The 16,305-nt window shown below is 45.5% G+C and overlaps 1 protein-coding gene across 20 annotated transcripts in view; it reads left to right on the forward strand.

The window, feature by feature from the left end:
* Positions 1-16,305, forward strand: part of LOC110498046 (palmitoyltransferase ZDHHC14) — an 88,972-nt gene that overhangs the window by 58,897 nt on the left and 13,770 nt on the right. For all 20 annotated transcript variants that reach the window (XM_090211442.1, XM_036954979.2, XM_090211448.1 and 17 more), the window contains 4 exons: positions 2,695-2,850; positions 7,660-7,797; positions 9,025-9,073; positions 11,369-11,471. In XM_090211442.1, coding sequence (XP_090067568.1) covers positions 2,695-2,850; positions 7,660-7,797; positions 9,025-9,073; positions 11,369-11,471 — 446 coding nt within the window. The remainder of the gene's footprint in view (positions 1-2,694; positions 2,851-7,659; positions 7,798-9,024; positions 9,074-11,368; positions 11,472-16,305) is intronic.

Below are 16,305 nucleotides of genomic sequence, written 5' to 3' on the forward strand. Positions count from 1 at the left end.
TTACAGTACGTTTTGATACAGTTGTAGCCAGACAGTGTTTTACAGTTGATGCTGGTGGTTAGGCTTGGGAATTGCCAGGGACCTCATGATATGATATTATCGCGACACTTACGTGCCGAAACGATATGTATTGTGATTCTCACAATTCTATATGTATTTCGATTCGATACTGCGATTTTTATTGCAATTTGAAGTTCCAAACCAGGGTTCTTTTCTGGCTCAAAAGGGGGCTTGGGTGGTGGGCGTGGTAATAATTGTGGTCGGCCATCGGTTTTAAAGCTAATTTCCTTCAATTGCACACATTTTGCCATGCAGCTGAGAGAAAATGTTGCCGTTTCAACGTGAAAAAGTGCTTAGGCAGACTGCCCAAGGATTGAGAAAATGAGTTTTGATCAGGGAAATAAAAACGCTGAAAACATATTGGTTCACTATTTCAAAAGAAGATGGAGAACAAGCTATAGGATGAAAATACTGGAATTTTGGCGCAGGTACAGCTGACTCGCGCTAGCTAACGCTATCTACAGTAGCAAAAATATATATATGTACTTGGAGTCAAATATCGCTATAATATTGCGATATTTAACTGTATAGATTTTTCCCCCATCACTGCTGGTGGTCTAGCTGAGTGAAATGAGTGACTTATGTTTGTAAGAAGAAGCAGCAGCAGTAGTCTAGGCTCCATGCCCGTCAGTCCATGAACATTTTAATTCGCTGTTCATCACAGACAGGGGCTTGAAGTGCACATCATGGAGAGCTAGGGAGCTGTAAAATTTATGTGAGGCTAGATGTGATTTTTATACAGTCATTATGCTGTGACGCTTCTCATTTTAGAGGCAGCTTGATGTCCTTGATTGGCATTTATGGACATGTTTCCATAGACGTCAACACAATAAAAATAAACGATGATGAGGGGTCCCTCTATTGAGCCCAGTACATTATACAGTCTGAATAGCATGCAGTTCAGTTCAGCAACATCACCTGACCTTTCTACTCTCTGTTGGAAGCTCTGACGGATGTAGAGTTGTTAATTCTCCTCCCACTCATTCACTTACCTCCTGGTTGACTCTCCCTCATTATGTATGCAGGAGGAGAGGATGGAGGGAGTGCATTGATCACTCTGAACATGGGCTGAAAAGAGGGCTCCTGTTGAGTTGTGCACACACACCACTCCAGCTTGGCCACTGTGTTTTAGAGGCACGCAATGATCCACCCACACACACTCTTTCCCACACACTCTACCACACGAGAGTGGGCTTCAGAAACGAGCTTGGCAGTTATACCTTGTGTGCTTTTCCTATGTTCATACAGGGCGTTCACTCACGACTCTAGAATGTAGAGAAAACGGGGCAATTCAAGAGGGTGCTACGAAATGAATGTCAAAACATTTTCTTTGCCCCATGTCATTATATATCACATACAATGAATCATTACATTGTTCTCTACAGTACTATAACCTTAATATAGTGGTTGTGTTGATGAAATGACAACGTTAATTTGCTGTGACCATTGCTAGTTTAGGCCACTCCTCTCTTGGTTGTATTTCTTCCATATTTGGCTTTGGAATGTGGTACAGTACAAGCTTTACGCATGTTGTGGATATCAAATAGATTTTTGATTGATCTGTCATTTTCATCTCCAGATCCTTGGCTTTCATTGGCTATATTGGCGATCAATCCACGTTGAGGGGCTGTTTTCTATGGCGATTTAAAGGGAAAGACTCAAAATACACAATGAAAAATAGAAAGAGATTGTCTTCTCGGAGGGTGGATATTGACATTTGTAAATAAATATATATAAATTGTTTAATTCTGCAGATTTCCTAATAGTAAAAGCCCATGTTTTCACTCAGAAACCTGCAGCCACAAGTTATCTTGTCAGTTGCCATTTGAAGTAAGCGCCGTTCTGTCACAGAGCAGCGCCACGGTGAACCATATAGTGTAGCTGCATGGGGTTTGGATTATTGTTTTCCTGACGCAACTCTCTATTGAATGAACATATTTCTCTAAATTTGAATGACATCATCATTTTATGGGTGATAACCCTACATCATATTTTTTACGTAATCATCCACACAGTCATTTCTCTTCTTGTGGTCATCCTCCCTGCTGCCAAGCCATTTTACTACATTTACCACTGTGAGGGTTTTTAGTAAAGCATTTCATTCTGTTGAGAAAATAACCTGTTTGACTTGCCAAGTTGTGTTTCCTCCAGCTGAGACATTTATTGTGAGCTGAGTGCAGAGTGAAGGGCATGTTGTTCTGAGCAGGTCAGAATAGATCAGTCACCGTGTGACGTCAGGACAGCAGGTGCTGAACAGTTCTCTGGCTGATTCTCTTTCTGCATTCAGAGCCAGATATAAATTTACTAATGAACCAACATTTTTAAAAGGCTTTTCACTCTACTGTTCACATGACCAATACACTACTAACAAATAGGTCTAGTTATTGTGACCGTTCCATTTTTACTTCACTTTGGTTCCTGTAGAGGCTTGTATGGACAGAGACCCTGTTCTGCTCTGCAGTGCCAGCTTTGTGCAGGATTGTAGTACCCTCCTCCCATACACAACGTGTTGGAACTAGCCAACTCTTCAATAGCATGACAATGAATGAGGCTAGGATTGAAGTGTATTGTTTGCCAAAAGTAGCAGACTGCAATTTAATTTCCCAGTGATTTAAGTCTGATTCTCCCTGACAGATGTAGCCAACGGCTCCAGTTCGGGGTACCGGCCGCCCCCCAGGACGAAAGAGGTGGTCATCAATGGGCAGACGGTCAAGCTCAAATACTGCTTTACCTGTAAGATCTTCAGACCACCACGTGCCTCTCACTGCAGCCTTTGTGACAACTGTGTCGGTGAGTCACTGTGTGGGCCACACATGCTGGGAGGGTGGGTGGACTGAAGGTGAAGTGTGTGTGTGCAAATGTGTGTGTGTGTGCAAAGTGTGTGTGCAAATGTGTTTGCCTATGTGTGCAGATATTTTTCTATGTCTCAATTTGTGTTTGTTTTCTGCATGTTTGTGCTCTGTATATACATGTAGCTAAAAGCTATGTCATATCACGTCACAGGGAGTAACATTCCTCCTTAGGAATGTTAAGACTATCGACTTCTATGGTGTTCGACAGATGAAGCATTGGTCTTCGAGCCTTCTCTCCAGGCCCACCTGAGACTCAGTGATCACTGCTCAGCCTCCACAGAGCCACAGCCTCCCTCTTGTGGTGTTCTCCTGTTTTTTTCCCAGAGACCCCATTTGGCTAGGGATTTATGGGCTCATTAACACTGAGCAGAGAAAGATGGATGACACAACTGTCATTATGAAATCTGTAGCCCCCCTTGTTTCATAACTCACTCTGAATCACCCCACCTCCCCCAGGCCTGTTCTGTTGTGGGGAGATTGGGGCTTTTACAACACTCAGAGGGACATTGTTTTCACTGAACAACTTTCTCCCATCCTCCTCCATCTCCCTTTCTCCACCCATATCTTTTTGTAGTGGAAAAGCAGGCCACTACCTGAAGCAGTAGAGGAAGAAGCAGGAGGATTTGCTTCTCTCTTCCACACAAGCAGTGAGCATGCTCTCTCTAGGCTTCTCACTGACTGGCTTGTCTGAGATTCTGTGACTAACCTAGGGCTTTTCTCAACCTCTTCAAAACGAATCAAATAAAATGGTATTGGTCACGTACATATACTTAGCAAATGTACTTAGCAAATGTTATCGCGGGTGTTGCGAAATGCTTATGTTCCTAGTTCTAGTCTGGAATATACACTACCGTTCAAAATATTTGTCCATGAAAATAACATCAAATTGATCAGAAATGTAGTGTAGACATTGTTAATGTTGTAAATGACTATTGTAGCTGGAAACGGCTGATTTTTAATGGAATATCTACATTTATCAGCAACCATCACTACTGTGTTCCAATGGCACGTTACGTTAGCTAATCCAAGTTGATCATTTTCAAAGGCTAAAAACCCTTTTGCAATTATATTAGCACAGCCTAAAACTGTTGTCCTGATTTAAAGAATCAATAAAACTGGCCTTCTTTAGACTAGTTGAGTATCTGGAGCATCAGCATTTGTGGGTTCAATTACAGGTTCAAAATGGCCAGAAACAAAGTACTTTCTTCTGAAACTTGTCAGTCTATTTTTGTTCTGAGAAATGAAGGCTATTCCATGTGAGAAATTGCCAAGAAACTGAAGATCTTGTACAACGCTGTGTACTAATCCCTTCACAGAACAGGGCAAACCGGCTCTAACCAGAATAGAAAGAGGAGTGGAAGGCCCAGGTGCACAACTGAGTAAGAGGACACGTACATTAGTGTCTAGTTTGAGAAACAGAATCCGCACAAGTCCTCAACTGGCAGCTTAATTAAATAGTACCCGCAGAACACCAGTCTCAATGTCAACAGTGAAGAGGTGACTTCGGGATGCTGGCCTTCTAGGCAGAGTTCATCTGTCCAGTGTCTGTGTTATTTTACCCATCTTAATATTTTATTTTTATTGGCCAGTCTGAGATATGGCTTTTTTTTGCAACTGCCTATAAGGCCAGCATCCCGAAGTCGCCTCTTCACTGTTGACGTTGATACTGGTGTTTTGCAGGTACTATTTAATGAAGCTGTTGACGTTGTGGGAAAGGTTATTTTCTTGGTACCACTCCATCGCCACGCAGTCATGGGTGAACAGGGAGTACTGGATGGGGCTGAGCACGCACCCTTGAGGGGCACCTGTGTTGAAGATCAGTGTAGCGGAGGTGGAGTTGCCTACCTTCACTACATGGGGACAGCCCGTCAGGAAGTCCAGGACCCAGTTGTACAGGGCAGGGTTCAGATCCAGGGCCCTGAGCCTAGTGTTGAGCTTAGAGGGCATTATGGTGTTGAAGGCTGAGCTATAGTCAATGAATAGCATTCTTGCATACACTACCGGTCAAAAGTTTTAGAACACCTACTCATTCAAGTGTTTTTCTTTATTTTTACTATTTTCTACATTGTAGAATAATAGTGAAGACATCAAACCAAAGAAATCACATAGTAACCAAAAAAGTGTTAAACAAATCAAAATATATTGAGAGATTCGTCAAATAGCCACCCTTTGCCTTGATGACAGCTTTGCACACTCTTGGCATCCTCTCAACCAGCTTCACCTTGTGGACATTTTGAAGAAAGTAAGGTCCAACAGACTGGGATAGCGAGATTGAATATGACTGTAAACACTACAGCCAGCTGGTCTGCACATGCTCTGAGGACGTGGCTAGGGATGCTGTCTGGGCCAGCAACCTTGCGAGGTTTAACACACTTAAATGTCTTTCTGACGTCAGTCATGGAGAACCGGAGCTAATTACAATAATGATTGATTGGATTTCCTTACCACGGGAACGTCCTGTTTATGTTTCTGCTTATAGGAAGGGATGAGCAGAATGGAGGCGTGATCTGATTTGCCGAAGGGAGGACGGGGTTGGCCTTGTAGTCCCAGAAGGGGGAGTAGCAATGGTCAAGAGTCCTTGAACATGTAGCTTAGGCAATGTGTTGATAAAACTTTGGTTGTTTTTCCCTCAGATTTGCATTAATAAAGTCCTCAACTAGATTAAATGCAGCCTCGGGATATGCAGTTTCCAGTTTGGACAAAATCCAGTGTGGTTTCTTTAGAGCCGTCGTGGTGTCTGCTTGAGGGGGAATATGCACGACCGTGACAATGACCGAAGAGTATTTTCTCGGGAGGTAATGCATTCCAAATCGGGAGAGCAAAAGGATTTGAGTTCTTGTTCTTACCACAATCACACAATGAGTTGTTAATCATGAAACGTGGGAGGAGGGTAACATACACCTTTGTTGCTCCTTGTTTCAGCAAGGTGCCTTCGGTTGCCTAGGTAACACACCTCCCTGCAACAGCACATGTAGTTAGGAGCAGAGAAGAGCTGAGGAGAGGAACATTTGCAAGTTTTTTTGCTGTTCAAACGATTACAATGGTGAAAAATAACCATCATCCAAAATTCCAGAACGGTGAGCCCTGCTCATCACATTCTCTGTTTACTTTTCTCTTCCTTAAGCTCCTCTCCCAGCTCCCTCACAGCATGCACATTCCTGATTATCTTTACATAGCTCGTAGCATTGACATTTAAATGGCAAATATCCAAAAGCTGTGTATTTAGATAGTGTTCCAAATATAGATTGTTTACACAAAATGTCTAAGCTCAGCGTAGAAATGCACCTTTTATTCTATTGTATTCATGTATGCCCAGGCATATTTTGGAGGCACGTTGCCAGAACTGAATCCTGACAGTGGTTCTCTGAGACTGGATTCTGGCTTTGTGAGATTAATAACACACACACACGGACGTGCGTACAAACACACACAAACCGCGTCATCACCAGACTTTGTCTTTTATTTCTATTGAAAGAGTGGTGTTGGAAGCAATCTGCCTGGTAACAGTACTGAGTGGTGTTTGAAGCAATCTGCCTGGTAACAGTACTGAGTGGTGTTTGAAGCAATCTGCCTGGTAACAGTGTACTGAGTGGTGTCTGAAGCAATCTGCCTGGTAACAATACTGAGTGGTGTCTGAAGCAATCTGCCTGGTAACAGTACTGAGTGGTGTCTGAAGCAATCTACATGGTAACAGTACTGAGTGGTGTCTGAAGCAATCTACATGGTAACAGTACTGAGTGGTGTCTGAAGCAATCTGCCTGGTAACAATACTGAGTGGTGTCTGAAGCAATCTGCCTGGTAACAGTACTGAGTGGTGTCTGAAGCAATCTGCCTGGTAACAGTACTGAGTGGTGTCTGAAGCAATCTACATGGTAACAGTACTGAGTGGTGTCTGAAGCAATCTGCCTGGTAACAGTACTGAGTGGTGTCTGAAGCAATCTACATGGTAACAGTACTGGCACACTGGATTCTACTATAATGGTCCTTTGCCTCCTGTCAGCTTCAAGTCCTCACACAGTCAGACAAGTCCCTAATGGAGGTCTCTCAGGATGTTATTATCCATGTGCCCACAGTACCACTCATTCACAGACCCACTTAACTCTGCAGCAGATTTGGGCTGTGGATACACAGCCTCCCTCCTCTCTGTGTAATAGCTCCTGTTTGAAATGGCAGCAGCAGTCTGAAACAGTAGCTAATCATGCCAGGGCTCAAAGGGAAGGCTCACTTCCTGTAATTTGGATGTAATGTGGGATGTGGATAATTTCCATTATAATCACAGTTCACATTCTGCCAGGGAGGTTTAGGTAGGAGTGTGGTTAAGGTGCCAAGAAGGCCCACTGCGGTGTGTGTGTGTGTGTGTGTGTGCACCCCAGGGACAGGCACTTTAACTGTAAATAGCAACATTTAATTTGCCATCAAGGTGGAAATGGTGAACTGTATGTGGGTTACATACTGTGGGTCTGTGGTGCTTTGAATATACTGCTGTTTTTCAGAGGCATACCTCTACCTACCTTTTGTACCTGGCTGTAGCCAGCTTCCTCTCGCTGGCAGGTAGGCAGTGTCTCAAAGCTCTAGTACACTTAATATAAATATTCCATCTACACCTTATTCTCTGTCTCTGTGTCTCTTTCTGTCTTTCGCTCTCTCTGCACCCTCCCCCTTTCTCGCTGTGTATCTCTCTCCCAAGCATCATTGCACTTGCTTAATGTGTCTTTAATGTGAGTTTCTCTCTTCTCTTTCTCTGCAGAGCGCTTTGACCACCACTGTCCCTGGGTGGGGAACTGTGTTGGGAAGAGGAACTATCGTTTCTTCTACATGTTCATCCTCTCCCTCTCCTTCCTCACAATCTTCATCTTCGCCTTTGTCATCACACATGTCATCTTACGTAAGTAATTGACAAAGATTGTACACACACACACACACACACACACACACACACACACGTCTTCCTCCTGGTTCTGGTTGTGTCAGAGCAGTGAACCAGCAGGCTGTAAGTGGGCAGGCGTTGTGAAGCCCAGCAGTATTCTGGCTCCTTACCATCCCTCCCAGAGTGAGCAAATAGTAGAGTCTGTGTGTGGGTGAGGGTGAGGGCGAGTGGGTGAGGGCGAGTGGGTGAGGATGACGGCTGAGAAAACAACTGGAGAAAATAATGGAAGTCACAAATTAACCAACAGAGAATTCTCTCTTCAGTTGATCTTTCTTTTGTATCCTTCTCTTGATTTTGACTGTGGGCAAAATAGAAATGCTAGTCTCCTTCTGAAGAGAAGTCTGCTCTGTTTACAAAGTGTTATATTGCCCACGTCACTATAACAAGGTTACCAAGCCCCTCTCCTGTACAGCCCATATAATTATAGTAGTCCTCTCAGAGTAGCTGCGGAGGGCACCTAGCTAGAAACACCTGCCACTGTTATGGATGAGACCAGCAGCACAGAGATCAATATGTCTCTGGTGACCGAATTAGGCTAGATGGCCGTATTTGATTGTGCTCCTTCTCCTCCCCTCTCTATCCTGTATCCCAGATGGCAGTTAAAATGTAATGGCAATTAAAGTGGGTGTGCTCTGTCTTGCTCAGCCTCAGCATAAACTTGCTGACTGAATTTTTAAGTTTTAAATGTTTAACTAAGTGTTTATGGCGCATTATAACCAATCCGCCCTGCATCATTATGTGTACACACAGCACAGGGAGCGCTGTACGCCACTTTATACTCTGAAGGCTTATCACTATCTGTATCTTGTGTGCCAGTACAGACGGGTTGTCTTCTGCTGATCTCATAATCCTAGCCTATTAGTCAAAACGCTTCACTGTAGACTAATGATATTGTCTCTTTTTGAGAGGGGCTCTCACTCCCTAACATAGTGTCAGATATATTGTAGGTGCCATGGTATGTTGACCTTCTAACTGGTGTTGTTATATGTTGTCAGCTTTGAGAGGGTATTGTGCTCTATCCCCTAGTAGCCTACAGTACATCGGGCTTCGCTCCATTCAAAGCCGAGCTCTGCAGCTGACCTTTCACCTTACTCAGTCTAAAGTAGTTTTTTTCTGATTTGATTTAGGAGGTTTTAGATTGTTTAGAATGTTTACCCGTTATTAAACTCTCGTCTCTCACTGCAGGATCCCATCGACAAGGGTTCCTCAACGCACTCAAAGACACTCCTGCTAGATATCCTTTCTCACAATGGTGTTGTGTATGTTTTCTCTCTCCTCTTCTGCCTTCTCCTGCCAGTCCCTGCCTCTTGCTGTGCATGACTGCTGTCCCAACTGGTGCCTCTGTGGTTCCCTCCCTCCCATCTAAATTGTCTCGATCTCACTCCCTCTCCATCCTCCCTCCCTCCATCTCTGTGTTGCGTTCCAAACAGCAGGATTTGTCTTGTGTCTTCCGAGAGGTTGACAGCCGCCTGGGGTGGAGAGGATGACCCTGTGGCCACTACTGTTCAAAATACTACTAGAAGCTAGCTGCTAGCCATCCCATAGTCTCTGCACAACTGCAGAGGAACAGTAGTTTTGCTTTGATTTTAGGGCCAGGCATTTTTTTCTGCCCAGATCAAATAGTTATTACAATATATATTTGTTTTATTTATTGGAATGCTTTTCAGTTTTAAGCCAAACAAAAATGCAAATCCTCAGCATGGAACTGTTCTATGATTTCCCTGTGTACTAGTGTCACTTCTCTGTGCCTCTCACCTCCCAGACAACTGTAGACTGTATTCTCCATTTCAGCGGCCCGGCCCCCAGGTAATCTATAATCTGCCAGCCGGGCTGCTTGATGTGTGAGTGTGTCTGTCTGTCGGGCTTCATTTGTCTGTAGGCATGCTGCTGCTCTCTCCTCTCTCAGGGAGATAAGAAGCATGTCAGGCCCTCTGGTGAGGAACCGTGTGGCAGGCTCAGCTGATAACACAGCAGCCCAATGTTGTACAGCAGCACAGTGCTTTAAAAAGGCATGCAGGGGATGAGGCCTGACAACATCTATCTCACCAGTCTCCTGTATGTGAACGCTGACATCCTTTGCTTGTCCTTGAGAGAGGAGCGGGCAGAAAGTCATCATGGAGGAGATGGTAGTTGGATTAACTCTAACCTGTGTGTTCTCTTTTCTTTTAGTGTATGTATGGGTGGCAGGTAGCCTATTGGTTAGAGCGTTGGACTAGTAACCAAACGGTTGCTGAATCAAATCCCTGTGCTGGCAAGGTAAAAATCTGTTGTTCTGCCCCTGAACAAGGCAGTTAACCCACTGTTCGTAGACCATCATTGAAAATAAGAATTTGTTCTTAACTGACTTGCCTAGTTAAATAAAGGTTAAATAAAATAAATGTGGCTGTGTGTGTATGCAAGGCTGGCACAGGAGTCAGGACATAATGACAGTAGTAGTAGCAGCCCAGGGGAAGCACTTTTACATAACTCCTCTCACTGGGATTAGGGTTTGGCAGTATACTGTATTTTACAATATACTGATATTGATGCATAAACATGGCTCATCGCGCTCTAGCGACTCCTTGTGGCGGGCCGGGCGCCTGTAGGCTGCCCATGTCGTCAGTTGTTTCCTCCAACACTTTGGTGCGGCTGGCTTCTGGGTTAAGCGGGCGGGTGTTAAGAAGCGCAGTTTGGAGGACGTGTGGCTTGACCTTCGACTCCTGAGTTGCAGTGATAAGACAAGATCGAAAAAGGGGGTAAAAAATAAAAACAATTAAAATAATAATAAATCAAAATAAGGCATAGATTTTTTTGCTCATATTGCGCAGCCCTGGAAATGATCAAATACCATCATACCGCTCTAACTCTGATTCTGCTGCTCCTGGTTCTGCTGCTCCTGATTCTGCTGGTTCTGATCCTGATTCTGCTGCTCCTGGTTCTGCTGCTCCTAGTTCTGATCGTGATTCTGCTGCTCCTGGATCTGATCCTGATCCTGCTGCTCCTGATTCTAATCCTGTTGCTGCTGCTCCTGGTTCTGCTGCTCCTGGTTCTGATCCTGATCCTGCTGCTCCTGATTCTAATCCTGATGCTGCTGCTCCTGATCTTTGAGAACACTGTTCCACTGTACTACCATGCTGTTTCCAGTCAAGTGAACAGAGGCCCAGGCAGGCTAGCTTGAGTAAGGACACGCATTGGCAGCAGGTCAATACTGCCCTTTCCTTTCCTCAACTCTGTGTGTTTGTATGTATGTGAGGGAAAGAGAGCAGATGTGTGTCTCTGTCTGTGAGTAAGAGAGGGTACCTGGTGTGAAATAGCTTTTCAATTGGTAATATCACTCGCTCTGAGACCTTGAAGTATTTTCCCCCTTGCATTAGTGATAGGTAACAATGTTTCGTGGAAGGCAGTTGTTGTGTTCAGAGGGTCCCTAGTTTGAGCCCAGGTTGGGGCAAGGAGAGGGATTGAAGCAGACCTGTTTCAGGAGCATGCACCTGTTACTGAGCTGTAGCATAGGACAGTGTATGTGTCAGGTTTTCCTTAACCCTTTGGTCACTGTGCTGGAGGTGGTTGTGTGTTTCTTCTCTGTCTGGTCCATAGTGGGGCTGTCTGGATTCCACACATACCTGATCAGCTCCAACCAGACCACAAATGAAGATGTGAGTACATGGACACACACACTCACTCTCTCTCTGCTTCACAAGTTAAGAGGATTGGTAAGTGTTTAACTGGATTTCTCTTAAATTGCTGAAGTTCTCATGTGTAAAACATCAGTACCTGCAGGGTTCATCCATACCCCCAGCCATCTCCTGTCTCCTACCAGATTACACAGGCACTACTAAACCCCCAGCCATCTCCTGTCTCCTACCATATTACACAGGCACTACTAAACCCCCAGCCATCTCCTGTCTCCTACCAGATTACACAGACACTACTAAACCCCCAGCCACCTGTCTCCTACCAGATTACACAGACACTACTAAACCCCCAGCCATCTCCTGTCTCCTACCAGATTACACAGACACTACTAAACCCCCTTCTTCTCCTGTCTCCTACCAGATTACACAGGCACTACTAAACCCCCAGCCATCTCCTGTCTCCTACCAGATTACACAGACACTACTAAACCCCCTTCTTCTCCTGTCTCCTACCAGATTACACAGGCACTACTAAACCCCCAGCCATCTCCTGTCTCCTACCAGATTACACACACTACTAAACCCCCAGCCATCTCCTGTCTCCTACCAGATTACACACACTACTAAACCCCCAGCCATCTCCTGTCTCCTACCAGATTACACAGACACTACTAAACCCCCAGCCATCTCCTGTCTCCTACCAGATTACACAGACACTACTAAACCCCCTTCTTCTCCTGTCTCCTACCAGATTACACAGGCACTACTAAACCCCCAGCCATCTCCTGTCTCCTACCAGATTACACAGGCACTACTAAACCCCCAGCCATCTCCTGTCTCCTACCTGATTACACACACTACTAAACCCCCTCATCCTGTCTCCTATCTGATTACAGACACTATTAAACCCCCCCCTTCTCCTGTCTCTTACCAGATTACACAGACACTACTAAACCCCCAGCCATCTCTTGTCTCCTACCAGATTACACAGAAACTACTACTAAACCTCCCAGCCATCTCTTGTCTCCTACCAGATTACACAGACACTACTAAACCCCCAGCCATCTCTTGTCTCCTACCAGATTACACAGACACTACTAAACCCCTTCCTCCTGTCTCCTACCAGATTAGACACTACTAAACCCCCAGCCATCTCCTGCCTCCTACTTGATTAAACACACTACTAAACCCCCTTCTTCTCCTGTCTCCTACCTGATTACACAGGCACTACTAAACCCCCAGCCATCTCCTGTCTCCTACCAGATTACACACACTACTAAACCCCCAGCCATCTCCTGTCTCCTACCAGATTACACAGACACTACTAAACCCCCAGCCATCTCCTGTCTCCTACCAGATTACACAGACACTACTAAATCCCCAGCCATCTCCTGTCTCCTACCAGATTACACAGACACTACTAAACCCCCTTCTCCTGTCTCCTACCAGATTACACAGGCACTACTAAACCCCCAGCCATCTCCTGTCTCCTACCTGATTACACACACTACTAAACCCCCTCATCCTGTCTCCTATCTGATTACAGACACTATTAAACCCACCCCTTCTCCTGTCTCTTACCAGATTACACAGACACTACTAAACCCCCAGCCATCTCTTGTCTCCTACCAGATTACACAGACACTACTAAACCCCCAGCCATCTCTTGTCTCCTACCAGATTACACAGACACTACTAAACCCCTTCCTCCTGTCTCCTACCAGATTAGACACTACTAAACCCCCAGCCATCTCCTGCCTCCTACTTGATTAAACAGACACTACTAAACCCCCTTCTTCTCCTGTCTCCTACCTGATTAAACAGACACTACTAAACACCCTTCTGTCTCCTACCTGATTACACAGACACTACTAAACCCCCTCCTCCTGTCTCCTACCTGATTAGACACTACTAAACCCCCTCCTCCTGTCTCCTCCCTGATTAGACACTACTAAACCCCCTCCTTCTCCTGTCTCCTACCTGATTTCACAGACACTACTAAACCCCCTCCTCCTGTCTCCTACCTGATTACACTACTAAACCCCCTCCTTCTCCTGTCTCCTACCAGATTACAGACACTACTAAACCCCCTCCTCCTGACTCCTACCAGATTACACAGACACTACTAAACCCCCCCCCCCTTCTCCTGTCTCCTACCAGATTACAGACACTACTAAACCCCCAGCCATCTCTTGTCTCCTACCAGATTACACAGAAACTACTACTAAACCCCCAGCCATCTCTTGTCTCCTACCAGATTACACAGACACTACTAAACCCCCAGCCATCTCTTGTCTCCTACCAGATTACACAGACACTACTAAACCCCTTCCTCCTGTCTCCTACCAGATTATACACTACTAAACCCCCAGCCATCTCCTGCCTCCTACTTGATTAAACAGACACTACTAAACCCCCTTCTTCTCCTGTCTCCTACCTGATTAAACAGACACTACTAAACACCCTTCTGTCTCCTACCTGATTACACAGACACTACTAAACCCCCTCCTTTTCCTGTCTCCTACCAGATTACAGACACTACTAAACACCCTCCTCCTGTCTCCTACCAGATTACAGACACTACTAAACCCCCTTCTCCTGTCTCCTACCTGATTACACACACTACTAAACCCCTTCTTCTCCTGTCTCCTACCAGATTACACAGACACTACTAAACCCCTTCTTCTCCTGTCTCCTACCTGATTAGACACTACTAAACCCCCTCCTCCTGTCTCCTACCTGATTACACACACTACTAAACCCCCAGCCATCTCCTGTCTCCTACCTGATTACACACACTACTAAACCCCCAGCCATCTCCTGTCTCCTACCAGATTACACAGACACTACTAAACCCCCAGCCCTTTCCTGTCTCCTACCAGATTACACAGACCCTACTAAACCCCCTCCTCCTGTCTCCTACCTGATTACAGACACTACTAAACCCCCTCCTTCTCCTGTCTCCTACCAGATTACACAGACACTACTAAACCCCTCTTTCTCCTACCTGATTACACAGACACTACTAAACCCCTCCTGTCTCCTACCTGATTACACAGACACTACTAACCCCCTCCTTCTCCTGTCTCCTACCAGATTACAGACACTACTAAACCCCCAGCCATCTCCTGTCTCCTACCTGATTACAGACACTACTAACCCCCTCCTTCTCCTGTCTCCTACCAGATTACACAGACACTACTAAACCCCCTCCTTCTCCTGTCTCCTTCCAGATTACACAGACACGACTGAACCCCCAGCCCTTTCCTGTCTCCTACCAGATTACACAGACACTACTAAACCCCCTTCTTCTCCTGTCTCCTACCTGACTAAACAGACACTACTAAACCCCCTTCTGTCTCCTACCTGATTACACAGACACTACTAAACCCCCTCCTCCTGTCTCCTACCTGATTAGACACTACTAAACCCCCTCCTTCTCCTGTCTCCTACCAGATTACACAGACACTACTAAACCCCCTCCTCCTGTCTCCTACCTGATTACACTACTAAACCCCCTCCTTTTCCTGTCTCCTACCAGATTACAGACACTACTAAACCCCCTCCTCCTGTCTCCTACCTGATGACACACACTACTAAACACCCTCCTCCTGTCTCCTACCAGATTACACAGATACTACTCAACCCCTCCTTCTCCTGTCTCCTACCTGATTACAGACACTACTAAACCCCTTCTTCTCCTGTCTCCTACCTGATTAAACAGACACTACTAAACCCCCTTCTCCTGTCTCCTACCTGATTACACAGACACTACTAAACCCCCTCCTTCTCCTGTCTCCTACCTGATTACACAGACACTACTAAACCCCCTCCTTCTCCTGTCTCCTACCTGATTACACAGACACTACTAAACCCCCTCCTTCTCCTGTCTTCTACCTGATTACAGACACTACTAAACCCCGTCTTCTCCTGTCTCCTACCTGATTAAACAGACACTACTAAACCCCCTCCTTCTCCTGTCTCCTACCTGATTACACAGACACTACTAAACCCCCTCCTTCTCCTGTCTCCTACCTGATTACACAGACACTACTAAACCCCCTCCTTCTCCTGTCTCCTTCCAGATTACACAGACACGACTAAACCCCCAGCCCTTTCCTGTCTCCTACCAGATTACACAGACACTACTAAACCCCTTCTTCTCCTGTCTCCTACCTGATCAGACACTACTAAACCCCCTCCTCCTGTCTCCTACCTGATTAGACACTACTAAACCCCCTCCTTCTCCTACCTGATTAGACACTACTAAACCCCCAGCCATCTCCTGTCTCCTACCTGATTACACACCCTACTAAAAACCCCCAGCCATCTCCTGTCTCCTACCAGATTACACAGACGCTACTAAACCCCCTCCTTCTCCTGTCTCCTACCTGATTACACAGACACTACCAAACCCCCCTCCTTATCCTGTCCCCTACCAGATAACACAGACACTACTAAACCCCCAGCCCTTTCCTGTCTCCTACCAGATTACACAGACCCTACTAAACCCCCTCCTCCTGTCTCCTACCTGATTAGACACTAATAAACCCCCTCCTTCTCCTGTCTCATACCAGATTACACAGACACTACTAAACCCCTCTTTCTCCTACCTGATAACACAGACACTACTAAACCCCTCTTTCTCCTACCTGATTACACAGACACTACTAACCCCCTCCTTCTCCTGTCTCCTACCTGATTACAGACACTACTAAACCCCCAGCCATCTCCTGTCTCCTACCTGATTACAGACACTACTAACCCCCTCCTTCTCCTGTCTCCTACCAGATTACACAGACACTACTAACCCCCAGCCTTCTACTGTCTACTACCTGAATACAGACACTACTAA

The sequence above is a fragment of the Oncorhynchus mykiss genome, chromosome 19 (assembly GCF_057628025.1).
Source record: "Oncorhynchus mykiss isolate SJ-2025 chromosome 19, ASM5762802v1, whole genome shotgun sequence".
In the NCBI taxonomy this organism is placed as follows: domain Eukaryota; kingdom Metazoa; phylum Chordata; class Actinopteri; order Salmoniformes; family Salmonidae; genus Oncorhynchus; species Oncorhynchus mykiss.